The 27,934-nt window shown below is 41.2% G+C and overlaps 1 protein-coding gene across 3 annotated transcripts; it reads right to left on the bottom strand.

Annotated features, from left to right (window-relative positions):
* On the bottom strand, positions 13,497-27,281 carry HAUS3 (HAUS augmin like complex subunit 3). 3 transcript variants are annotated; one of them, XM_018049824.1, is made up of 6 exons: positions 27,174-27,281; positions 26,017-26,074; positions 24,580-25,627; positions 22,909-23,348; positions 20,947-21,175; positions 13,497-13,814 (listed from the first exon to the last, which is right to left on the bottom strand). In XM_018049824.1, exons 3-6 carry the CDS (start codon positions 25,480-25,482, stop codon positions 13,581-13,583), a joined length of 1,806 nt encoding a protein of 601 aa, XP_017905313.1. In that variant the 5' UTR covers positions 25,483-25,627; positions 26,017-26,074; positions 27,174-27,281; the 3' UTR covers positions 13,497-13,580. The 3 variants fall into 3 exon arrangements, with proteins under 3 accessions (XP_017905313.1, XP_013820316.2, XP_017905314.1); XM_013964862.2 differs by lacking the exon at positions 27,174-27,281 and having other exon boundaries at positions 26,017-26,448; XM_018049825.1 differs by lacking the exons at positions 22,909-23,348; positions 24,580-25,627; positions 26,017-26,074 and having other exon boundaries at positions 27,174-27,267.

A 27,934-nucleotide genomic window follows, 5' to 3' on the forward strand; every position in this document is an offset into this window, starting at 1 on the left:
AATTATTTCATCTCCATGAAATTAATTATATCTCACTCACTTATTACCTACGCTGTAGAAGCAAAAAACAAATTATTGGCCCATATTTACAATTTTAAATAAAAATTGCTTTGTTATTACAAACCCTGGTATTTCAACCATTTCAGTCACACTTGTGAGGATACGCCAGTGCTTTCACTTTTGCGTCACGTCATAAACACACATCACAGACCCGCTGACCTTTGCCATGTTAAGAGTGCATACACACATGCACAGTGGCATAATATACATACTGTCTAGACCACTTCTCTTCTCCACCATGAACTACAAGCACATACAGGTTCAATGACCCAAGAGCTAAAGAGCCCACTTGGATGGGCACTATGAAAGAGCCCCTCTCTTTTGAGGTTACTTGAACATCTGGTCCAGATTTTAAGGGAATGTCTGGCAGAAATGCCTGAAACAAGGAAGGGTGTGTTACATTTTAAAAGCAGTAAGGGCTAAGAAAATGTAAAATTCAGTGAGCAGCAGCTCAGTCATCACTGAAAAGCAAGGGGGGCTGGGCTCCCTTCATTTGTAGGCAGAAACTTCCCTGCACGACATGAAGTTCTATAAAATACTCTGCTACATTTCATTTTCTGAAAATTAAGGAGAAACCTCACTAAAACGGGAGCTTCCCTCATAGCTGAGTTGATAAAGAATCCATCTGCAAAACAGGAGACCCCGTTTCGATTCCTGGGTTGGGAAAATCTGCTGGAGAAGGGATAGGCTACCCACCCCAGTATTCTTGGGCTTTCCTTGTGGCTCAGCTGGTAAAGAATCCGCCTGCAATGCAGGAGACCTGGGTTCGATCCCCGGGCTGGGAAGACCCCCTAAAGATAGGAAAGGCCGCCCACTCCAGTGTTCTGGCCTGGAGAATCCCAGGGACTGTATAGTTTCCTGCAGTCCGGGTCCAAGGCAACTAGGCGACTTTCACTTTCACTAAAATGGAGCTGGGAGGCCAGAAGGGGGAGCTCCTGAGCAGTGCCACTAAAAACCAGTCACAGGAAGAACCAGTCACAGGTCCCCACAGGAAGACATGTGCCTAGCATCTCCTACCGGAGAAGGCAATGGCACCCCACTCCAGTCCTCTTGCCTGGCAAATCCCATGGACAGAGGAGCCTGGTGGGCTGCAGTCCATGGGGTCACGAAGAGTCGGACACAACTGAGCGACTTCACTTTCACTTTTCACTTTCATGCATTGGAGAGGGAAATGGCAACCCACTCCAGTGTTCTTGCCTGGAGAATCCCAGGGACGGGGAGCCTGGTGGGCTGCTGTCTGTGAGGTTGTACAGAGTCAGACACAACTGAAGCGATTTAGCAGCAGCAGCATCTCCTACAAGGAGTCACCACCCCAGCAACTCAGGCAGAAACCGTCCCCACTCTGAACTCTTTCCTCCACTGGACTTTGGTTCAGAACAACCCCTCCCGACATCCACCTTTTTCTCTATAAAATAGCATTCCTCTCCTTCGTTAGACCTGCCTTTGGCCTTTGCATTGCATATTTGTCCAAAACCGCTATTCTCGAGCAAACTCATTTTTGCTAGTAAAATAACTTATTTTTAAGGTCGATGATTTTCAAAACTCGGTCTTAAGAATAATTCAAGGTAGCAAAAAACATGAAGGTTCATAAAAACTACTCACTCTTTTCACTCTCTCTCCAGTTCTCAGATTCCACTAAACCACCTGAATGCATAGCAGACATAATCTTCTGCGCAGCACTGGACAGTGGTATCTTACAGAGGTCAGAGCCTACAAACGCCTCATAATTTTCCATTTTCATAGAATCCTAAACGTAAGATAAACATAATACCCACATATTAATTTTGAGACTTCAAAATAAGTCATGTAAAAGTTTTTATGTCAAGACATTCATAAAAATTACTATACTCACCACTATAACAAATAGGTATCAACTGTCCTCATAATACAGATAGGATAGTTAAGAAGAAAACAAACCATTCAGACGCTCCATTGGGTATTATGGCAACACCATATGGTAGGAATGTATTGGCATTTCCTAGGTAACCAACTTTGAAGCAAGCAATATACTCAAATATTTCCTACTTCCTGAGGTTTGAAACAAACCGTGGTTATAGTCTTCAAACATACAAATCTAGTAACATAAAAATTACTTTTAACTGACTTGAGCTATTATGACAGACGCATAACCTGACATCCTTTCACCTGCCCGGCTCAATGATACTGGCCCCCGGGGCCCAGCAGGTGAAGGCCTAGAGGGGCAGTCCACACCACCAAGTAGCTGTTCATACATCTAGTGGATCTGGCACTAATCCAAACAGAATTTGCTGTCCCAGGAATCGAAAAGCAGGTGACATTTTTCGGCATTACTGAAGAAAAATTTCAAGTAAATTCTTGATTCCAAGGTAGGGCAGAGGGGGAAAAAAGGAACAAAAAAAAGGTCACTTGTGTGGAGTGAATAGCAAAGCCTTAGATGAAATTTATTGTTACAGATTTTTCAAGCATATTAAGATATACTTAATAAATACAAAGTGCTAAATGACATACAAATATAATAACAAGCAAAACATACTTGTTCAATGAACTATAGAAACTGTCAAGGCCCATCTGTCACCTAAACATACCAATTTTCTGACGGCTACACCTAAAAAAAACCTCTATAGAACCACTTAAAATGTATAGATGTTAGATAGGCATTCCACAATAACAAGCAAGTAACACATTCTTGGAGCAGTAATACTTCTTGGAAGTAGTGTCTAAATCCCTTGCCTCCATAAAGCTTACTTAGTATGTAACACAGGTCACATATAAACCAGGCCATCAAGAAACATTTGATGTAATAACTGATAAATAGGTTCAGTTCAGCTCAGTTCACTTCAGTCGCTCAGTCGTGTCCAACTCCTTGCGACCCCAGGAATCGCAGGGCCTCCCTGTCCATCACCAACTCCAGAGTTCATTCAGACTCATGTCCATCGAGTCCGTGATGCCATCCAGCCATCTCATCCTCTGTCGTCCCCTTCTCCTCCTGCCCTCAATCTCTCCCAGCATCAGAGTCTTTGCCAATGAGTCAACTCTTCGCATGATATGTCCAAAGTAATGGAGCATCAGCTTTAGCATCATTCCTTCCAAAGAAATCCCAGGGTTAATCTCCTTCAGAATGGACTGGTTGGATCTCCTTGCAGTCCAAGGGACTCTCAAGAGTCTTCTCCAACACCACAGTTCAAACACATCAATTCTTCCGCGCTCAGCCTTCTCCACAGTCCAACTCTCACTTCCATACATGACCACAGGAAAAACCATAGCTTTGACTAGGCAGACCTTAGTCGGTAAAGTAATGTCTCTGCTTTTGAATATATTATCTAGGTTGGTCATAACTTTTCTTCCAAGGAGTAAGAGTCTTTTAATTTCACGGCTGCAGTCACCATCTGAAGTGATTTTGGAGCCCCGAAAAATAAAGTCTGACACTGTTTCTACTGTTTTCCCATCTATTTCCCATGAAATGATGGGACCAGATGCCATGATCTCCGTTTTCTGAATGTTGAGCTTTAAGCCAACTTTTTCACTCTCCTCTTTCACTTTCATCAGGAGGCTTTTTAGCTCTTCTTCACTTTCTGCCATAAGGGTGGTGTCATCGGCATACCTGAGGTTATTGATATTTCTCCCGGCAATCTTGATTCCAGCTTGTTTCTTCCAGTCCAGTGTTTCTCATGATGTACTCTGCATAGAAGTTAAATAAGCAGGGTGACAGTATACAGCCTTGACGTACTCCTTTTCCTATCTGGAACCACTCTGTTGTTCCATGTCCAGTTCTAACTGTTGCTTCCTGACCTGCATACAGGTTTCTCAAGAGGCAGGTTAGGCGGTCTGTTATTCCCATCTCTTGAAGAATTTTCCACAGTTTATTGTGATCCACACAGTCAAAGGCTTTGGCATAGTCAATAAAGCAGAAACAGATGTTTTTCTGGAACTCTCTTGCTTTTTCCATGATCCAGCAGGTGTTGGCAATTTGATCTCCGGTTGCTCTGCCTTTTCTAAAACCAGCTTGCACATCAGGGAGTTCATGGTTCACGTATTGCTGAAGCCTGGCTTGGAGAATTTTGAGCATGACTTTACTAGCATGTGAGATGAGTGCAACTGTGCAGTAGTTTGAGCATTCTTTGGCATTGCCTTTCTTTGGGATTGGAATGAAAACTGACCTTTTCCAGTCCTGTGGCCACTGCTGAGTTTTCCAAACTTGCTGGCATATTGAGTGCAGCACTTTCATAGCATCATCTTTCAGGATTTGAAACAGCTCAACTGGAATTCCATCACCTCCACTAGCTTTGTTTGTAGTGATACTTTCTAAGGCCCACTTGACTTCACATTCCAAGATGTCTGGCTCTAGATGAGTGATCACACCATCATGATTATCTGGGTCATGAAGATCTTTTTTGTACAGTTCTTCTGTGTATTCTTGCCACCTCTTCTTAATATCTTCTGCTTCTGTTAGGTCCAGACCATTTCTGTCCTTTATCGAGCCCATCTTTGCATGAAATGTTCCCTTGGTATCTCTAATTTTCTTGAAGAGATCTCTAGTCTTTCCCATTCTGTTGTTTTCCTCTATTTCTTTGCATTGATCACTGAAGAAGGCTTTCTTATCTCTTCTTGCTATTCTCTGGAACTCTGCATTCAGATACTTATATCTTTCCTTGTCTCCTTTGCTTTTCACCTCTCTTCTTTTCACAGTTATTTGTAAGGCCTCCCCAGACAGCCATTTTGCTTTTTTGCATTTCTTTTCCATGGGGATGGTCTTGATCCCTGTCTCCTGTACAGTGTCACAAACCTCATTCCATACTTTATCAGGCACTCTATCTATCAGATCTAGACCCTTAAATCTATTTCTCACTTCCACTGTATAATCATAAGGGATTTGATTTTGGTCATACCTGAATGGTCTAGCGGTTTTCCCTACTTTCTTCAATATAAGTCTGAATGTGGCAATAAGGAGTTCATGATCTGAGCCACAGTCAGCTCCTGGTCTTGTTTTTGTTGACTGCATAGAGCTTCTCCATCTCTGGCTGAAAGAATATAATCAATCTGATTTCGGTATTGACCATCTGGTGATGTCCATGTGTAGAGTCTTCTCTTGTGTTGTTGGAAGAGGGTGTTTGCTATGACCAGAGCATTTTCTTGGCAAAACTCTATTAGTCTTTGCCCTGCTTCATTCTGCATTCCAAGGCTAAATTTGCCTGTTACTCCAGGTGTTTCTTGACTTCCTACTTTTGCATTCCAGTCCCCTATAATGAAAAGGACATCTTTTTTGGGTGTTAGTTCTAAAAGATCTTGTAGGTCTTCATTAAACTGTTAAACTTCAGTTTCTTCGGCGTTACTGGTTGGGGCATAGACTTGGATAACTGTGATATTGAATGGTTTGCCTTGGAGAAGAACAGAGATCATTCTGTCGTTTTTGAGATTGCATCCAAGTACTGCATTTCGGACTCTTTTGTTGACCATGATGGCTACTCCATTTCTTCTGAGGGATTCCTGACTGCAGTAGTAGATGTAATGGTCATCTGAGTTAAATTCACCCATTCCAGTCCATTTTAGTTTGCTGATTCCTAGAATGTCGACGTTCACTCTTGCCATCTCTTGTTTGACCACTTCCAATTTGCCTTGATTCATGGACCTGACATTCCAGGTTCCTATGCAATATTGCTCTTTCGAATTATTTTGCCTCAACTCCTAAAATAATTTCTAATTGTCTAAATACTACACTTATATCCCAACCAATACAATCCAACATTTAAGCATTTTCATGCCTAAGAAATTAAAAGTGTTATACATCATCTGAGCAATCATTTTCACAGAATTTTGAAATTTCATTTGAGTCAGTCACAATATATTTAGTCACACTGAAGTCAAAGCACTGCTGAGCTCTGTCCTGCAGAAACGTTGAATCCCTCAGTTCAGTTCAGTCGCTCAGTCATGTCCAACTCCTTGCAACCCCATGGACTGCAGCACACCAGGCTTCCCTGCCCATCACCACCTTCCAGATCTTGATCAAGGTCATGTCCATTGAGTCGCTGATGCCATCATCCAACCGTCTCATCCTCTGTCGTCCCCTTCTCCTACTGCCTTCAATCTTCCCCACCATCAGGGTCTTCTCTAAGGAGTCAGTTCTCCCCATCAAGTGGCCAGAGTCCTGGAGCTTCAGCTTCAGCCTCAGGCCTTCCAATGAATATTCAGGACTGACTTCCTTTAGCATGGACTGGTTGGATTTCCTTGCTGTCCAAGGGACTCTCAAGTCTGCTCCAACAGGACAGTTCAAAAGCGTCAACTCTTTGGTGCTCAGTTTTCTTTATAGTCCAACTCTCACATCCATACCTGACTACTGGAAAAACCATAGCTTTGACTAGATGGACCTTTGTTGGCAAAGTAATGTCTCTGCTTTTTAGTATGCTGTCTAGGTTGGTCATAGTTTTTCTTCCAAGGAGCAAGCGTCTTTTAGACTTCAGATGGCTGAAGTCATCATCTGCAGTGATTCTGGAGCTCAAGAAAATAAAGTCTGTCACTGTTTCCATTGTTTCCCCATCTATTTGCCATGAAGTGATGGGACCAGATGCCATGATCTTAGTTCTTTGAATGTTGAGTTTTAAGCCAACTTTTTCACTCTCCTCTTTCACCCTCATTAAGCCGCTCTTTAGTTCTTCACTTTCTGCCATAAGGGTGGAAGCGAAGTGAGTGAAGTCGCTCAGTCGTGTCCGACTCTTTGCGACCCCATGGACTGTAGCCTACCAGGCTCCTCCTTCCATGGGATTCTCCAGGCAAGAGTACTGGAGTGGGTTGCCATTTCCTTCTCCAGGGTATCTTCCTGACCCAGGGATAGAACCCGGGTCTCCCGCATTCCAGGCAGATGCTTTAACCTCATCTGCATATCTGAGATTTTTTATATTTCTCCCGGCAATCTTAATTCCAGCTTGTGCTTCATCCAGACTGGCATTTTGCATGATGTACTCTGTATATAAGTTAAGCAGAGTGACAATATACAGCCTTGACATACTCCTTTCCCAATTTGGAACCAGTCTGTTGTTCCACGTCCTGTTCTAACTGTTGCTTCTTGACCTGCATACAGATTTCTCAGGAGGCAGGTAAAGTGGTCTGCTAGTCCCATCGCTTCAAAGAATTTTCCACAGTTTACTGTCATCTACACAGTTCAAAGGCATAAACAACAAAGCAGATGTTTTTCTGGAATTCTCTTGCTTTTTCAGTGAGCCAACAGATGTTGGCCATTTGACCTTCGGTTCCTCTGCCTTTACCCTAGGCAAGGGAGCCCTCTAAGTGCCTGAACGGGCGGAGCTATGGAGAAAGACTACCCAAAAAGGACTTCTGATTGCCAGCTACCAGAGGGTTGAAAAAGAGACTCTGACATGGCCATAACCCCTGCGGCTGAGGCAGTCCGTGTCCCTGCACACTTGGCGCTGCTAGGGTCCCCTGCACCGCCTGCACAATCAACCCTCACTGGGGCAGAGCTGCCACAGGCAAAAGTCTTGCGTCTATGCACGTCGGATCACTTCAGTTGTGTCCAGCCCTTCGTCACCCTGTGGACTGTGCCCTGCCAGGCCTCTCTGTCGGGGGTTCTTCAGGCAAGAATACTGCAGTGTATTGGCCAATACTGGCTGCCATACCCTCCTAGAGCATTGTATTTCCTGTTGCCCTACCTGCCAACTTCCCGGTACATGATGCTGCCAGAACTCCTGCAACCCAAGCAGCTGCACCACCTCCACACTTGGCCCTCACTGGGACAGACCCAAGTCCTCCAGAGCAGCCTCAGGAGCAAACCCCAGTGGACGACCCACCTGCAGAGGTGGAAATAAAACAACTGAAATCCAGGGGCAGTATGGCTAAGAAAGAAGACCCAAAACCTTCCCACCAGCTGTTACAAGCTGCAGACTAAATCCACACGGGCCACTAGGCAGACTGTCTATGGAATACACAAAAGGACACTGAGAGCTCCCACAGAAGACACACTGATAGCTGTGGACACTGGAGGCAAGAACACACAGGAGCAGGACCAGAGTAGAGTCTGAGCTGCCCCCACAGCAGGTCCAGAGACCAGCACAGTTCTGGAGGGCATCCGAGGGAGGTGAGGCGGACTGTGACTCCCAGAGGGAAAGGACGCTGACAGCTGTGACTTGAGAAAAACACGTATTATTCTTGTTTTGACTCATTCTGTAGTTTCTTTTGAAATTGTTTTCTTCCTCCCGTCCCCCCCCCCACCCCCAATATAGTTGTTATTGGCACTGTGAAATCTAATAAGCTTTTGAGGTTTCTTTAAAATCCAATTTTTATTGCTGCTATAAACCTCTGCCTCTACACTGGGCTTTTGCAGGTCTGAATTTTTTTTTAAACCTATTATTTTTTCTACATTTATCCCTTTGTTTTCCCTACTGTTCTTTTCCCCTTGCAGCTGATCACTGATGTATATAAATCTTACCCACCTCCACTCAACTTTGTGTATCTATTCTTTCCTCTCAACACACTCGTTAGTCCTGCTTTCACAGCTTTATCCCCCACCTGCCCCCTTGCTTAGTTCCGTTTCCCAGCTTGTGCTTTACCTAGTTTGTTCTTAACTAGATCAATGTTCGGCTTCCTTGGCTTGCCAGGTCAACCTACTGTACTTTATCTTTGTTGGGCTGCTTTGATTCTGCTTATAGGTGTGTGTATATGCGCATATTCCATTACTTTCATTATTATTTGCCTGATTTTGTAACTGCCATTTGTCTGGGGTTCATCTTTGGTTTCTCATTTTTGTCTATTTGTTTTAATCTCATTTAATACCATAACAAACCACTTGTGGAATCTTCATTCCTGACCAGAGATCAAACCCTGAGCTTTTGGAGTGGGAGCACTGACTCCGAGACCCTAGACGACCAGAGAACTAACCCTACGGAGTATCAAATAGTGAGAACTCCCACAAAGGAAACCACTTGAATACAAGACCCAGCATCACCCAACCACCAGGAGCACCCTGAAGGATGCCTCATCCAAACAACAAAGAAAACAAAAACACAAACCCAACCATCAGCAGACAGGAGTACCACCTCACTCAGCCTTTCCCTCAGAGGAAAAACAAAAAAAACCTCAGCACAAATCTCAACCTCCCCGAAGCTTACACAAACCACCGCACCAACCTTGGCGAGGCAGAAACCAAAAGGAAGAAGTCAACCCTGAAGCCTGGGAAAAGGAGACCTCAAACACAGTAAGTTTAAAAAAATAATTAAAAGGCAGAGAAACACATGAAGGAACAAACCAGAAACACAGAAGTCCAAATAAATGAAGAGGAAATAGGCAAACTACCTGAAAAAGGATTCAGAATAATGACAGTAAAGATGATAAAAACCCTGAAAACAGAAGGGAGAAAATGCACAGGTCAGTTAACAAAGACCTAGAAGAATTAAAGAATGAACATACAGACAGCACAACTACTGGAATTAAGAACACTCTGGAAGGAGTCAAGAGCAGAACATCTGAAGCAGAAGGACCGAGCAGTGAGCTGGAAGATAAATTGGTGGAAATAACTTCTGAAGGGCAGAATAAAGTAAAAAGAATGCAAAGAACTGAGGACAGTCTCAGAGACCTCTGGGACAGTATCAAACGCACCAACATTCGAATTGCAGGGGTCCCAGAAGAAGAGGAGAAAAAGAAAGGGTATGAGAAAACTTTTGAAGAGATTAGAGTTGAAAATTTCCCCAACATGGAAAAGGAAATAGTCAATCGAGTCCAAGAGATGCAAAGAGTCCCATACAGGATAAACCCAAGGAGAAACATGCCAAAACACATACTAATCAAGCTAAGATTAAACACAAAGAAAGAAAAAGCAACAAGCAACATACAAGGGAAACCCCACACAATTAACAGCTGCTCTTTCAGCAGAGACTCTGCAAGACAGAAGGGAATGGCAGGATATATTTAAAGCAATGGAAGGGAAAATTCTACAACCAAGACTACTGTACCTGGCAAGGATCTCATTCAAATTGATGGAGAAATCAAAAGCTTTTCAGACAAACAAAAGTTAACAGAATTCAGTACCACCAAACTAGCTTTACAACAAATGTTAATGGGACTTAGAGTCAAGAAATATAAGAAAAAGATCTACAACATCAAACCCCAAACAATTAAGAAAATGGCCATAGGAACATATACATCAATAATTACTTTACATGTAAACAGATTAAATGCTCCAACCAAAAGACACTGACTGGCTGAATGGATACAAAAACAAGACCCATATATACGCTGTCTACAAGAAACCCACTTCAGACCTAAAGACACATACAGACTGAAAGTGAGAGGATGGGAAAATATATTCCATGCAAATAGAAAGCAAAAGAAAGCTGGAGTAGCAACCCTCATATCAGACAAAACATACCCTGAAATAAAAATTTTACAAGAGATAAGGAAGAACACTACATAATCACCAAGGGATCAATTCAAGAGGAGACATAACAACTGTAAATATCTACGCACCCAGCATAGGAGCAGCTCAATACATAAGACAAACACTAACAAGACATAAAAGGAGAAGCTGACAGTAACCCAAGAATGGTAGGAGACTCTAACACCCCACTCACACCAATGAACAGGTCATCAAAACAGAAAGTTAATAAGGAAACACAAGTCCTAAATGATGTATTAGATGAGATGGATCTCACTGAAATCTTCAGGACGTTTCATCCAAATGCAGAAGAATACACCTTCTTCTCAAATGGACAGGGAACATTCTCCAGGATAGACCACATCTTGAGTCACAAATCAAACCTCAGTAAATTTAAGAAAACTGAAATCATATCACGCATCTTTTTGGGCCACAATGCTACGAGACTAGGTATCAATTACAAGAAAAAAACTGTAAAACACACACACACATGCAGATGAAACAATACATTTCTAAGTAACCAACAGGTTACTGAAGGAATCAAAAGGGAAACCAAAAAATTTCTAAAGAAATGACAATGAAAACATGACACATCCAAACCTATGAGACACAGCAAAGCAGATCCAGGAGGGAGCTCACAGCAGTACAGCCCTCCCTCAAGAACAAGAAAACCTGACAGACAACCTAAATTTACACCCAGAACAACTGGGAAAGAACAAGCCCTCCAAAATTAGCAGAAAGAAGGGAATCATGCAGGTCAGAGCAGAGACGAACGAAAAGAAGTGAAAGAAACAATAGTAAAGATGAGTGTGACTGAAAGCTGGTTCTTTGAGAAGAGAGAATTGACAAACCTTCAGCCAGACTTGTCAAGAAAAGAAGAGAAGAATCAAGTCAACAAAATTAGAAATGGTAGAGGAGCGGTAACAATAGACAATGGAAAAATGCAAAGGGCTCTAAGAGACTGTCATGAACAACTAAAGGGCAATAAAATGGGCAGGTTCTTAGGAAAGTTCAATCTCCCAAGACTGAACCAGGAAGAAACAGAAATTATGAACAACCCAATTACAAGCTCTGAAACCACAGCTGTGATCAAAAATCTCCCCCCAAAAAAACAAAAGCCCAGGAGCAGATGGCTTCACAGGAGAATTCTGTCAAACATTTAGAGAAGAGCTCATGCCTATCCTTCTAAAACTCTTCCAAAAAATTGCAGAAGGAGTACTTCCAAACTCATTCTACAAGACCACCATCACCCTGATACCAAAATCAGACAAAGACAACACAAAAAAAACTACAGGCCACTATTACTGATGAACACAGATGCAAAAATCCTCAACAAAACTAGCAAACAGAATTCAACAATACATTAAAAAGCTCACACACCATGATCAAGCTGGATTTACTCCAGGGATGCAAGGATCCTTCAACATGTGCAAATCAATCAATGTGCAAATCAATCAATGTGATGCACCGTATTAACAAACTGAAAGATGAAAACCATGATAATCTCAATAGGTGTGCAAAAAGCCTGTGACAAAATTCAGCACCCATTTGTGATTAAAACTCTTCAAAAAATGGGCACAGAAGGAACCTAACTCAACATAGTAAAGGCCATATATGATAAGCCTATAGCAAACATTATTCTCAACGGTGAAAAACTGAAAGTATCCCCCCTGAGATCAGGAGGAAGACTAGGGTGTCCACTCTCACCACTATTATTCAACATAGTTCTGGAAGTCCTAGCCACAGCAATCAGAGAAGAAGAAGAAACAAAAGGAACCCAGATCAGAAGAGTAAAGCTCTGTTTGCAGATGACATGATACTGTACACAGAAAACTATCAGAAATTTCCTAGAGCTAATCAGTGAATTTAGCAAAGTCACAGAGTACAAAATCAATACACAGAAATCACTTGCATTTCTATATATTAACAATGAAAACTCAGAAATTAAGGAATCACTCCCAGTCACCATTACAACAAAAAAGAATAAAATATCTAGGAATAAACTTACGGAAGAAGACAAAAGAACTGCACACAGAAAATTATAAGACACTGATGAAAGAGATCAAAGATGACATAAACAGATGGAGAGATACTCCATGCTCCTGGGTGGGAAGAATCAATCCTGTGAAAATGACTATAGTACTAAATGGAATCTACAGATTCAATGTGGTCCCTATCAAATTACCAATGATATTTTTCACAGACCTAGAACAAAAAACTTCACAATTCACATGGGAACACAAAAGACCCCAACCAACCAAAGCAGTCTTGAAAAAGAAGAATGGAGCTGGAGGAAGCAACCTTCCTGACTTCAGATTACATGAGTTTGAGTGAACTCCGGGAGTTGGTGATGGACAGGGAGGCCTGGCGTGCTGCGATTCATGGGGTCGCAGAGTCGGACACGACTGAGCGACTTCACCTTCACTTTTCACTTTTATGCATTGGAGAAGGAAATGGCAACCCACTCCAGTGATCTTGCCTAGAGAATCCCAAGGACGGCGGAGCCTGGTGGGCTGCCATCTATGGGGTCGCAAAGAGTCGGACACGACTGAGCGACTTAGCAGCAGCAGCAGCAATGCATATATAGGGAATCTAGAAAAATGGTACTGAAAAATTTATTTGCAGGGCAGCAGTGGAGAAACAGACATAGAGAATAGAGTTATGGACATGGGGAGAGGGGAAGAGAGGGTGAGATGTATGGAGAGAGTAACATGGAAACTTACATTACCATACGTAAAACAGATAGCCAACGGGAATTTGCTCTATGTCTCAGGAAACTCAAACAGGGGCTCTGTATCAACCAAGAGGGGTGGGATGGGGAGGGAGATGGGAGGGAGGTTCAAAAGGGAGGGGATTTTTGTAAACCTATGGCTGATTCATGTTGAGGTTTGACAGAAAACAACAAAATTATGTAAAACAACTATTAAAAATAAATTTTTTTTTTAAAAAGTTACCAGGAATAAGCGCCACAAAGCAAATTCTCAAGTTATAAAAAGCACTGGTACTCTGAACAAACATATAAGAAATAAACCAAATTGATATAATACTCAAAATTCATTAAATGACCTCATCGACCTCAAGCTTAAAATTTTCATGACGTTTATTATCTGCATTCTTCTCCTAATACGTAAAGCACATGCAGTGACGATTTCATTTTTGGCGATTTTCAGTCTTCAAGACCGATGGTCTTAATCTTTGATTGGTTTTCTAAATTCTCCACAATATTTTTCAGATAATCTTCATCTTTTAAAAAATATACATATAATTCTCTTTCCACTTGATGCAGCTTATTAGATGCCAACAGTTTTCTTTTTGTCTTCACATCAGCAAAAATATCAGTAAGAAGATGATTTAGTTTATTTAGCTGAGATTCAACTTGATGAAACTGCTCCGTTAACTCCTAAAAGGAAAATAATAATGCTTTTTAATTCAAAATCTCTATTCATAACACCAATCATAAATCTTAAATGTAATTTACACAGGAAGAATCTAAATGATATAATGATTATTCCCACAACCTCAACAATAAAAGAACCTCAATTAAAAATCCAGGATTAACAAAAAGCCTATGTAATATGTAAGATCCACTGAAACAACTCCTGAAGGCAAGTTTAAGTGCTTCAAAGCAAACTCATACCCCCTGAAGAGTATTTGATACGTAAACTGTTCTGCATATTTATACATTCAACAAGTATTCTGAATGCCTACCTCATACCATGCACTGTTTTAGAGTCTACAACTATAAAAATGAACACCAAAAAAAAAAAAAAGAATACCATTTCCTTCATGGAACTTAACACTCTGCCAAAGTAATCAAACCTTGTTTTAGCCTAACCTGTTTACTCTAGACATCAGAGGTACTGATAAAATCTTGAAATGAAGCAATTACCAATATAAAATAATTGTCTTAATCTCGATTTTTCTTTTTTCACACTGTTACAGAAGATGGAATTACATGTAACATTCAACAATGCTGATTTACCATGTAATTCTTCTCAAAAACCTAAACATTTTGGACCCCCCACATTTAGTAACTGAAATTCCTCACTTCTTAACATTAAAAGCAGCTTAGGTTTTTTAACCATGCTTTCTACTCCTATAATTTCTCAGACAATCTGTAGCTATAACTATACCTCAGCCTTGGACCACTTCTCAGAATGATCCACAGTATGGTAATCTCCTGATGCTCACTATGAATAGATTCCTATACCTCACTCCACGCTAAGTCACTCTGCAACAAAGCCAGAAGCCACATTTAAACAGGCTCCCTGGTGATTTTAATGTACAAGTTCAAGAGTACTAGCTTCACAGGTCATAAATGCCAGCTCCAAAGAGCAGTACTTCTTAAACTACAGTAAAAAAAAAAATAATAATAATAAAAATCAAGTAGTATCTACAGTAAGTGGTCTCTGAGGAAAAACCCTGTAAACTGGAAAACAATGAGAAATATCTCACCTTTAACTTCAATACTAACGATCTTAATAGTTACTAAAATACTACTACAAATACTGAAAAATATTCAACTTCATTAATAAAAATGCAAGTTAAAATTCATATGGATGACATTTTATATCTCACTGGACTAGGGAAAAACATAAAATAATGATACCCAATGACATTATAGTAAAATCACCATATTTTAGTGATTTTACAATGGATTCTCTCACAGTTTAATATAACTGAAATCAACAGGCACTGTATAATTAAGAGCATCGTGTAACTGTTCTTCACCAGACATGCATAAGCACTCTATCATATATGTAATACCCCTCCCTGCAAGACTTGCAGGATCTTAGTGCCCCAACCAAGGACCAACGCCACGGCCCTGCCCTGGAAGCGTGGGGCCCTAACCACCGGAACACCAGGGGTTCCGGCACCAATTTTCTAATTCGCACTGTGGTTAAGAACACATGGCATGAGCTCTCCCCTCTTAACAAATCCAAGGGCACAACACTGTACTGGTAACTATTAGCACAACGTCCTGTAGCAGATGGCTAGGACCTGCTCACTGTGCCTTAAGTGAGACTCGATATCTATTGATTAACAACTCTCCATCACTGGCAACCACCACTGTACTCTGTGCTTCTAATGAGTCTATTTTAGATAGGCCACAGTGAGTGGAATCATGCGCTCTTTCTTGAGACTAGCTTATTTTCACTTAGCATAATCTCCTCAAGGTTCATTCATGTGGTATTTTGCAGTTTTTTTTAAGGCTGAATACTATTTCACTGTATGTATATACTACTGTATTTTCTTTTCCCATTCCTCCATAGACAGACTTTCAGGTTTTTTCTATAGCTTAGCTATTACAAGTAGGGCTGCAATGAACACGTGAGTGGAGACATCTCTTTAATATCCTACTTTTATCTCCTTTGATACCCAGGAGGAGGATCACAGGATCATACAGTGGTTCTATTTTTAACTTTTTTGAGGAAATTCCATACTGTTTTCCACAGTAGCTTCACCATTTTGCATTCCCACCAAAAATGTACCAGGGTTCCAATGTCCCCACATCCTCACCAACACTACTCTTTTGGTTTTTTTGATAATAGTTATAAGAGGTGTAAGGTGATATCTCAACTGTGGTTTTGCTTTGCACTTCTCTGATAATTAGTGACGTTGAGCAACTACTCATAAACCTGTTGGCCATTTATATATCTTCTTTAGAGAAATGTCTATTCAAGTCCTTAGCCCATTTTAAAATTAGGTCATTTAGTTTTTTTGCCTTTTCATACTGTTCATGGGGTTCTTGAGGCAAGAATACTGGAGTGGTTTGCCATTCCCTTCTCCAGTGGACCACATTTTATCAGTGAAAGTGAAGAGGGACTAAAGAGCCTCTTGATGAGGGTGAGAGAGTGAAAAAGCTGGCTTAAAACTCAACATTCAAAAAACTAAGATCATGGCATAAGCCCCCATCACCTCATAGCAATAGAAGAGGAAAAAATGGAAACTGACCGATTTTATTTTCTTGGGCTCCAAAATCACTGCAGATGGTGACCGTAGCCAAGAAATGAAAAGACCCTCGCTCCTTGGAAGGAAAGCTATGACAAACCTAGAGAGCGTATTAAAATTCAGAGACATCACTTGGCCGATCAAAGTCCATATAGTCAAAACTATGGTTTTTCCAGTAGTCATGTACAGATGTGAGAGCTGGACCATAAAGAAAGCTGAGCGCGGAAGAACTGATGCTTTTGAATTGTGGTGCTGGAGAAGACTCTTGAGAGTCCTTGAACAGCAAGGAGATCAAACCAGTCGACCCTGAAGAAAATCAACTGTGAATATTCACTGGAAGGACTGAGGCTGAAACTATAGCTCCTATACTCTGGCCACTTGATATGAAGAGCCAACTCACTGGAAAAGACCCTGATGCTGGAAAGATTGAGGGCAGGAGAAGTGGGAGACCAAGAATGAGATGGTTGGATAGCATCACTGACTGAATGGACATGAATTTGAGCAAATTCCGGGAGAGAGCTAAGGACAGAGGAGCCTGGTGTGCCGTAGTCCATGGGGTTGCAGAGTCAGAAACGACTTATCAACTAACAGTAAGTTTTTTGCCATCACCAACATTGTTTATGTACAGTGTGGAAAAACACAAAAAATACTCTGAGTCAAGAGATAACATAGAAATGGACACTGAATGTGAAGTTTCAGAAATACCTTAATCATTTTAATTGGCTTTTTCCTTTTAATGTATATTTCTAAGGAATATGATAAAAACCTATGTCTATCACACCTAAAAGATATTTTCTAATAGGTATGAAATAAAAATTCTAAATAAGAAAGTACTGTGTCAGTTTAAATGAAAAAGCTTTTTCTTTCTTAGAAACTCCTGAAATTATGTTGCATCATATGGTAAATGGTATCTAGCAGACATTCAAATAGCCAGTGGCATTTTAAGCAGGTTAGCCCCTTTGAAAAGCAACGTGGCAGCATCGAGCGCTAGAAACTTAAGTGCATGACCCAAGAAGCCTCGCGGTCCTACGATGTCTCTAAGAGTTCATCCAGATGGTGGCTGGTCATAGGAGTTATGGCGCAGTGATTAAGTCAAGAGTATTGTGAGCATTAAGATTAAAATTATTATAGCATGGAAATGTTTATTTCATAATGCTAAATAAAAAGGAAAATATAAAAGATATATAAGTAAAGGAAAAAAGCATCTACTTTGCAAATACTAACCAAAAGAAAATAGCACAGGAATATTAATATTGGACAAGAGAAAATTAAGACAAAAAGCACAATACAGGACCCTTATATAATGCTAAACAGTTAAATCACTGCAATTTAAATCTACCAGGATAATAATTCACTGCAATTTTAAACTTGGATGTAACTTATAAAACAGACTCAAATATAAATTAAAAAACTGATAGAACTATAATGAGAAAATTTCAAATCCACCATCATAGGATTTTTACATAATTATTTAAAAGATCAAGAAGACAGAATCAGTAATAGGAGACTTTAAAAAACTAATCACAAGTATCACTTCATATCCACGAGGATGACTATTATATACTTTTTTAAAAGGGAAAATAACAACTGTAGGTGAGGACATATAGAAACTAGAACCCTGGAACAGCTGCTGGACAGATTCTCAAAAAGTTAAACACAGGCTTACCACGATTCAGCATTCACTCGTAGGCATATACCCAAAAGGAATGAAAACAGAGACTTAAATACTTGCACACCAACATTCATAGCAGCATTATATACAACAGATAAAAGGTGTAAACAACTCAAGTGTCTATGAACAGATGAACAGTTAAACAGATAAAATGTGATGATAAAATACAGATGAACGGATAAAATGTGGTATATATACACAACAGAATATTCAGCACCAAAAAGGAATAAACTTCTCACACCTGATGCAATATGGATGATACTTAAGGATATTATGCTGAGATAAGCCAAAGACAAAAGGACAAATATTATTATATGATTCTACTTTTATAAGATACCTATAGTAGACAAATTTATAGAGACAGAAAATGGAATAGAGATTACCAGGGATGGGGAAAAGAAGTAACGGAGAATTAATATTTAACAGGCACATAGTTTAGCCCATGTGGGATGAGAAAAGTTCTGGAAGTAAACAGTGACACGGCTGCACGACACTGCAAATGTTCTTAACGTCATCGTAAATGCACACATTAAAATGGTTAAAATTGTAAATTTTACACTTTGTATATTTTATAATAAAAAATTATTTAAAAAATTAATCATAAGCTGTCTTATTTCAAGAAAAGATAAGGTAGTTATTCAGATCAATTCTTCCATAGGAAAAAATGTAAAAAGTGAAATGAAGTATTTAAAGAATCAAACAAAGCAAAATCTTCCTAGGACTTCCCTGGTGGTCCAGTGATTAAAAATCCGCCTTACAACGCAGGGGACACAGATTCAATGCCTGGTCAGGGAACTAAGATCCCACATGCCACGGGGCAAAGAGAGAGTCCGTGCCCCAACTAAAGAGCCTCTGTTCACCGCAACGAGGGAGAGCCCACGCACAACGGAAGACCCAGCACAGCAACACCACCAAAAAACAAAACCCAAAAGCTCCCTAAAAGCAACAAAGGGACAACGAGACTTTAAAAGACCACAAGTCCATAAAACAATGCAGACTGGTAAGAGAGCCCAAAGCCGCTATACTCAATCGCTGATCTTGGAAAAACAGAATCCATGATTCCTGACACTGACAAGACGAGTGGCAAAGTCCAAGGTCCACAGAAGGTAGCCCGTCCAACAGGAGACTGTCTGTAATGAACCAAGGACACCGAGGATCTTAAGGTCAGGACGGCCAGAGAGGAAGAGCCCTTGGCTAGAATCACAGTCCAGACAGGAATCATCTGTTCACTCAGTCGCGTCCAACTCCTTGCAACCCCATGGACTGCAGCACGCCAGGCTTCCCTGTCCTTCACCACTTCTCCCAGAGCTTACTCAAACTCATGTCCATTGAGTTGGTGATGCCATCCAACCATCTCGTCCTCCAAAACAGACTCTGAACCCGGCTTATGGCTCAGAACTGGCAGTGCTCTCAATATCTAAGGAACATGCATGAAGGTGAGAGACACTCAAGGAGGGTCCTGTATGTGTTTTAATGTATGAGGGTCTTTTCACCAGAAAGATACCGATGTTAAATGTGGATGCCTCAGTAAGCGGTAATGGGACAATGTGGTTATTCATGGGGAAATAATAACAATAAAATTAGAACTCTACTTCTCATGTCATAAACTCCTGGTGGATTAAAGAACTGAACTAGAACAGCATAAACTTTTAAGATAAAGCAAAAGGGACTGTCATGACTATGTTAAGGGCAAACTTTCACAGTTATAAAAAAGGGCAAAGCATAAGAGTGATAAATTACATCAGAATTGAAATCTTAAAAAAAAAAAAAAAGTCAAAAACAAACTAACAGGTAACAATAAAAAAGAAAAAAAGAAGACCCAAATAGGAAGCAAACATATGCAACACACACCACTGGCAAACGACTGGCATCTGAAATACGTACAAGAGCTCCTACCCAAAGGGGCTCAACCGCCATGACCAGAGAAATGCAAATCATAACCTCAACGGGATGCTATTTTATATCTATGCAGAGTGAGAGAAAATTATAAATGCAAATAGCACTATGTGATGAAAAAATATGGTAAAAGAGCATCTCTTAAACACTGCTGATACAATATGGTACAACCACTTCTAAAGTCAGTTTGATGTATTATATAAAACAGAACCTGTTATTCAGCAACTCCACTCCTCTGTGAGGAGACAGAGAGAGAGAGACATGCATCCGTAAGACAGGTGACAAGGCTATCCACAGCAGTGTGAACTGCAACAGCAAAAACTGGAAATAATCTAAATGTCTGTCAACAGAACAGGTAATTAAACTGTGGAATTTCACAAAAGGAATGCTAACTATACAGAAGAGAAAACTATACATGAGCTAAGTTTTACAAACATCCACATGGATGAAACCCAAAATCATAATAAGAAACAAGCAAGTTACTGAAGTATATATAACACAAAACTAAATAACACACAGTCTGTATTATAAATAAAAGAAAGCAAATGACAAAACTTAGCATAGTAGTTCCTCCCTGAAAAAAGAGAGGGGAATGCTATCAGAAGGAGCTGCTACTCCTAAGGGTACACAGGATTTTAAAGATATAAGAGCAATCCTCTGTGTGTTAAAATAGGTGAAAAAAATACAGGGATGATTTTATTTTTTTTTTAATTCTTACCATAAACATTATATATCCGTTCATATCTGAAATATTAAACAAATTTTAAAAACTTTGACCAAAACTACTTGAAAAATACATTTATATGTGAATAAAAATGAGATTAAAAAATGTTATTAGGGAAATGGGGTAATATTTTCTTCATGTTAACATTTTCTTTAGTATCTTTCACAATGAACATCGGAGAAGGCAATGGCACCCTACTCCAGTACTCTTGCCTGGAAAATCCCATGGACAGAGGAGCCTGACATTATTTTTTTTTAAGCATTTTTAATTACCATGGTAAGCACCTACCTGATCACTAAGCAAAAGCTGATTTCCTCCTTGATACAAAGCTTCACAAAGCATGTTCACATCATTGTTTAGTTTGGACAGAAACAAAGAATGTTCTTGAGCAGATACTTCCAACTGCTCTTGTACCAAAGAAACATCCTGTTTTAATTTCTCAGCTACTTCTTCCAGGTTTCCATGGGTTATAAACAATTCTTTTTTCTTATTCTCTCCTTCTAAAAGTTGATAAAGCCTATAATGTGGAAATAAAAATTAGAAAAAATTCTTTAGTACAGTTTTCAAAATTATAACACTATATATTGGGGCATCTTTGGGAAAGCTAACAATTTGTAAATATTAATCAAACAATTAAAAACTTTCCAACTACAATACTATCTCATTACAGAAATATATATTCTAATTATTGTATCTGAATTCCCCAGTTTTCCCATCTTCCACATTTTAGACATAAAATTCTTTCTGATTTTAACTGCCATTAACCTACTTCAATTAAAGTACATTTCAGAAAACACTTCTTTCACAGAACACAACTATGATGTAGCAGAAATGGCAAAGAACTTGAAACAGAAGACTTAGGTCTGAGTGCTAGCTGTCATGTAAGACGTAAGTCAAGTCAACCTTTGAGATTTAATTTTCACGTCTTAACATCTACCTAATTTTAAAGGACTGTGGTAGACTTAAAAGAGAAAAATTGAAAATACAAGCTACATAAATATTAACAGTAAACTTGCTACTCCAGTCATGTCTACATTTGCTTGACAAATTCCTAATGAGTCAAGAGGCCATTTTAATACTTCAAACATTAATGGCAGAAAAATCCTACAGTACAAACGGAAAAACGTGAGGCAGCACCTTCTACACATATATGACAAAAAGAATCTGCTCTTTTTCTTAGTCTTCTTGAAACTGGTTCAAAGTGAAAAGTAGTGAAAGTGTTAGTCGCTGAGTTGTACCCAACTCTTCGTGACTCCATGGACTGTAGCCTGCCAAGTTCCTCTGTCCATGGAATTCACCAGGCAAGAATATGGCAGTGAGAAGCCATTCCGGTCTCCAAGGGATCTTCTGGACCCAGAGATGATATACACTCAGAGATCGATATACACCCAGGTCTCCTGCACTGCAGGCAGATTCTTTACCATCTGAGCCCCAAGGAAGCCCCAAACCAGTTCAAGCCCAAGGCTGATTCTGTTCTTGTGGAATACACAATTCCAGGGGGCCCCATTCACACAGAATCATGATGTCAATGCCACCTTCTAAAACTGTGCAATGACGTCACCCTATCCATGCTCTTCACTTCATTAATAAGAATAAAAAGTATTAGATGATTTTCTTTTAGTCTACAGAAAAAGGAGCAGTAGAATCCAGATTTTTGAGTCCTTTTACTACTTTAGCTGTTCATCTTCAGTATCTCCATACCATTAATTGCTCAGACATCCAGAACAGACCGGAAGCTAGCAGTCATTCTTACTGATTCACCCGACTAGATGAAAAATGAAGTCTTCTTTCCTCTCTACTGCCACCTTCTCCAAATGCAATCAATTCTCTGCTCAGCAATACTTGATATATACCAAGACGCATTCAAACTTCTTGCTAGAGTCAGCCTCCTGCCCCAAATCTAAAAGTATCTAAATAATAGCATCCAAACATGAATAAAGGCCTTGTACTGTATATTTTCAATTCTCCAAACCATCCACCTCACCTCTAAACCAGCTACTTCTAGATCTAACATAAATGAAAAAGGTTAGCCTTCAATTTTAAAAAAATTTTAAAAATTAAATTAACTGAGGAACTGGGAAAAAAAATTAAAATAAACACAGACCCACATAACAGAAAGGTGGAAAAATACAAACACCAAACATGAAGTGCAAAGAACTTTTTAAACTTTCACAATTTTAGTTCAAACTCTAGTACTTAACAGAAACAAACAGAAAAATAATTACTCGCTAAAGAAACAAAGAAACCTACCTATGAGTAGAATAATCCTTGCTATCAATGGTATTCCTTGCATTTATCTGCTGAGATACTGATGGATCTGTTAGCATTTCTAATCGCTGGTGGAACATCAAATTACTTTGATTAAGTAGGTGAACCAAGTTTTCCAGCTGACGATATACGTCCCAATGCTTTCTCAGTTCAATTTCATACGATAAATGAAGAAGTTCAAATGATGCCTTTTGCTTTATCAACTGATTTAAAACTACCTCTTGTCTTGCTGTGTGACGGTCTTGCTTAGCAATCTGTCGGTCGAAATCTCCCTTTACGACCGGCATATTCAGTAACTGGGCATTCTCTTTCACCACAGCAGGCAAAATTTTGCCTTTCATATGAGTGATTTGTTCTTCAAGTTTCAGAATTTCACTGTTCAAGCTAGAAATTTTAGCATCCAAATTATCTTTGCCAAGAGCCTACACAAAGAAAACAATTACATTTCAAACTGTAAATACAAAGTAGGAATAGTTTTTAAATTATTTTCACTTTCCGTTTTAGGTTATCAGGTAACATACTCACTAATAGAAACCTGTTTCGTATTAACAAAAGCCAAAATCACAGTTTAAAATGGCACAGTGAAGATGAAACCAAGGGTTTCATTATGAATTGCTAGATTCTGATGCTATCACTACTGTGTAAAATACTAGACACATAAATGGCTACCCAAACAGAGATTTTTTGGTCAGGTTTGTCTTAAGAAAAAATCACCCATCACCACACTACTCATCAAACGCTCATGCATGCTATTTATGCTTTTCTTAAAATAATCTCAGTAGCTAGTCTCCCACCCTGCTTGCTGACTTTAGAACTTCTACAAAATGACGGGACTTCACACATCATTCTGAAGTTTGTGACAATTCTGGGTATTTAGCTTCAGAAAAGCTGTTCTTTTTACTCAACTATTTACTGGTTACATGACCAGGAAAGCAAGCTACTCAAGAGTGCAGGTAGATATCTTTAATACATCTGTACATTCTTAAAAAACAATCAGGAGTTTCAATCCACTGAACTGGATTTCATCAGCACCATCCTCTGGTCAGAGCAAATAAGGCAGACTACCCATAACAGCAATAAGGCTCATTCCTCATGAAAAAGACAATGTCAGCCTTATCTGTGTATGAACCAACACAGAATGCAGGAGTACTTTTGAAAATGAGCTAGATAACGCGGCTGGGTTATAATTACTATTTCTGCCCTCCACTAAGATTTATTTGTGTGAAACAGTAACATACCACAACTAAACACTGAACAGAAAATAAAACGTAATTACTTATTACATCCCTCTTTCTAAAGTACTTTACTATCAGCATGTGTTAGTCACTCAGTCGTGTCTGACTATTTGCAACCCCACAGACTACAGCCCCAGAGAAGGTAATGGCACCCCACTCCAATACTCTTGCCTGGGGAATCCCAGGGACGGGGGAGTCTGGTGGGCTGTCGTCTATGGGGTCACACAGAGTTGGACATGACTGATGCGACTTAGCAGCAGCAGTAGCAGCAGACTATAGCCCACCAGCTCCTCCTATGGAATTCTCCAGGCAAGAATACTGTAGTGGGTTGCCATTCCCTTCTCCAGGGGATCTCCCAATATTATTTCATAATTAACAACAACTTAAATATGAATCCAGTCTCATTTCTCACGCTTACCTTGCTAGTGAGGCTATGAAGATTCTCCTCTGCCCACTTTATACTTGACTTAAGGCTCAAATTATTTGCTTTCAAGTGAATTAACTGATGTTGAGCACAAATGTATGCCAGCTGCAGCCTAGCCATTTCTAGCCGTCTCTCCTCAAGAACTTCTTGATTATCACAAATAGATGGTGCCTGCATATCTAAAAGTTGAAAATTTTCTTCATTTGAACTTTCAACTACTTCATGTATACCCTGAAAGAACTGTTTTTTGGTATATAAGGTTAATGCTGCTGTACTTTGCTCTTCTTGGCTTAGATAGTTTTGCAATGAAAACTGAGATAAGAACACCAGTGGATTTGTTCCTTGACCCAAATCAGACCGTCTGAAGAACATCATTAACTTTGCAACTCCATCACTAAGAGTGTGAAGTTCATTACTGATCTTGGTATTTGTAGCATTTAGAATTCCTTGACTCTGTTTCAGCTTTTTATTGGTTTCTTCTTCTTTAGCGTTTAACCTCAGAGATTTGTGACTAGTTACTGAAGCCATCAACTGGCATTTATTACGTCGCTGAATTTTTAGGTTCTTTAATTTCTGCAGAGTTTGAACCTCATCCTCTAATTTCTCTAGCTCTTTGTCATTCAAGGTAGGTGTCTTCAAATCAGAAGTTTTACAGGTTTTAAGAACTTCATCCAATGCGGCTCCTTCTAGGATGGGCTTGCCTGATTTTTGAAGAACGCTAAAAGCTTCCAATTCCTCTTCAGACAATACGTTCTGTTCATTCACGTTCCCACAAAACCACTTCAAAAACGGTTCATTTTCAACAAACAACCAGTCAAAATCTTCCCCATTAAGAATATCAGCCTTGGGATAATCTATTTTTTTTAATGTTTCCACAAATTCTTTTCCACAGCTCATGGTTTAACTACCCAAAATTTTGTAACTGATAAGGCTTTAACGGTGTTGCTATTTAGAAAATAAGTCCAACTACATACAAAACTAATTTTATGTTAAGTCCATAGAGAAGGGGGAAAAATATTTTTAGAATCTATAATAATTTATCCTGGAGGGGAAAAAGAAACCAAGTATTAAACCACAAATAAGGCGACTCTATCTTTTACAGTATTATACAGATAAATATCACAAGATATTCGGGAACTATCTAACCCAGAGATAGTTGTAGCTGAAAAATCTGACAGAGAGAAATAATTAGAGTATTACTCAGAACACTGAAACAGTAATGAAAGGCTAATTAACAAGAAAATCTTATTTTTTCCAAAGGTAACATGGTTTAAGATACATTTTATAGATCAGCAATTCAGTTTTTAATTCAAAACAGATGGATCTAAATATATCCACGCTGTCACGTGACTAACAGCCTCTTTTCCCTGTCCTTTCCAAGACAGAAATAAATATGGTCAGATATTGAGGAAGAGTCAACTGAATATTTACCTGAATGACTCAATCAGCAGCCGCATTCACGCAAAAAGCAAAGTCAGACACGACCAACCTAGTGCAGAGAAAACCAGGCTTAAGAACCACCGCCGACTTGAAAAGAACCAAAGGACTGAGCAGTCCTTAAAGGTATTTCAGGCGTTTGTTATTTTCAGCAAAGGGACCACTGAATAATCCACGCTGCGAACGCCAGCGACGGGAACGAGAGGTTCAGAGGAGGGACCCAGTAATCTGCGGCACTCTGCGATTCTGTGTCATTCAGCGATGAACGATCGGTGTGCGCGTCGATAAAATATTCGTCCACAGAGGCGGTCCAGTCGGCCCGACGACAAACTGCACAAACCTTAAGCGGGTTTCCTAAAGGAAATCAGTGCTGAACAGTCACTGGAAGGACTGATGTTGAAGCTGAAACTCCAATACTTTGGCCGTCTGATGCGAAGAACTGACTCATCTGAAAAGACCCTGACGCTGGCAAAAGTTGAAGGCAGGAGGAGAAGGGGAGACAGAGGATGAGACGGTTGGATGGCGTCACCGACTCGACAGACACGAGTCTGAGTAAACTCCGGGAGCTGGTGCTGGACAGGGAATCCTGGCGTGCTGCAGCCCACGGGGTCGCGAAGAGTCGGGCACGACTGAGCGACTGAACGGAACCGACTACGCGGGTGCCGGCCGGCCGGCGGGGCTGGGAGTGCGCCCCCCGCGTCCCAGCAGAGCCTGCAGGGCCGCGCCCCCCGCCACAGCCCACCCTCGCTGGAGACCCCGTTTCCGGCCGCGCCCCTCGCCTCGAAAACCCCACGAGAGCCCGGCTCCCCGCCGGCACTAGAGTCCCCAGTCTTCCGCCGCGCCCCTCGCCTCTCCGGGCACTGCGCCCCGGGCCCTCCCGCCGCCCCCTCACCGCACTGGGGCCCTCAGTCTCCCGCCGCCGCGCCCCTCGTCCCTCCGGCCGCCCCCCGACCGCACTGGAGTCCCCAGCCTCTCGGGTCGCTGCCCCCGCCCCCTCGCCCTGAGGACCGCGACTGCGCTGCGCGGGAAACTACTCGCGCGCCCGAAAGACGTCCCCAAGGGCGCCCGGCAAGAAGACGCAGCCGCTGACCTGCGCCGCTCCCACCGTCCCACCGCCCGCCTGAGAGAACTGCGAGTCCGGCGCCGCTCACCTCAGGAAGCCCGGCTCGCGCCCCTCAGAAGCCCGCCGCCGCCCAACCTCGCGAGGCCTCATGGGAGGACCGCTCGCGCGCGCGCGCAGAGGACCAAGACCCGGCCGCTAGGCGACGGCCTGCGCAGGCGCAATATCGGAAGAGGCGGGGCCCGGCCTGACGTCTACCAGCAGGGAGAGAGCTGATTGGCTCCCTGCCTCAGCGGCGGTCTCCTAGGGGAACGCCGCCGTTATCCCGTGCTCGCGGGCCTCAGTCCGCCTCCTCTGGGGAGCCGGTGTTCCGTCTCAGCCTCGTTGGGTCGGGAGCGCGCAGCAGAGCCGGCTCCGCCCTGTCGCCCGCCCGACGGGTGGCCGGGGCGTCCGGTCCTCCGCGGGCCCGGGGGCCGCGCTGCCGTCCAGAGTGAGCGTGGACGAAGTCTCTTGTGACGAACGCTGTTTTCCAGAAGCACTTCGTTCCCAAGCCTTCTCTTCACCAGACAATCCCATCTTCAACTTAGGACTTTTAAAAAAGTCGAAACTGTTTGATTCGTCGAGTGGCTGTGTGTCACAGATGGAGCACGGGTTTTAAAGCAGGATGCCAGAAACGGAGGGTGTGTAGTCGGCGCGAGGAGCGGGGCTCAAATGGGACCTCCACGTTGGAGGAAATCTGGTGGGCACCACACAGTCCAGGGAAGCAAAACTCTGAGGTTACCATTTGTATCGGGCAGAACGTATTTGCATCTCTACCAGACACAAATAATTTTGTTTTACTTACCAATCTTC

This window comes from Capra hircus, chromosome 6, assembly GCF_001704415.2.
Source record: "Capra hircus breed San Clemente chromosome 6, ASM170441v1, whole genome shotgun sequence".
Classification (NCBI taxonomy): Eukaryota; Metazoa; Chordata; class Mammalia; order Artiodactyla; family Bovidae; genus Capra; species Capra hircus.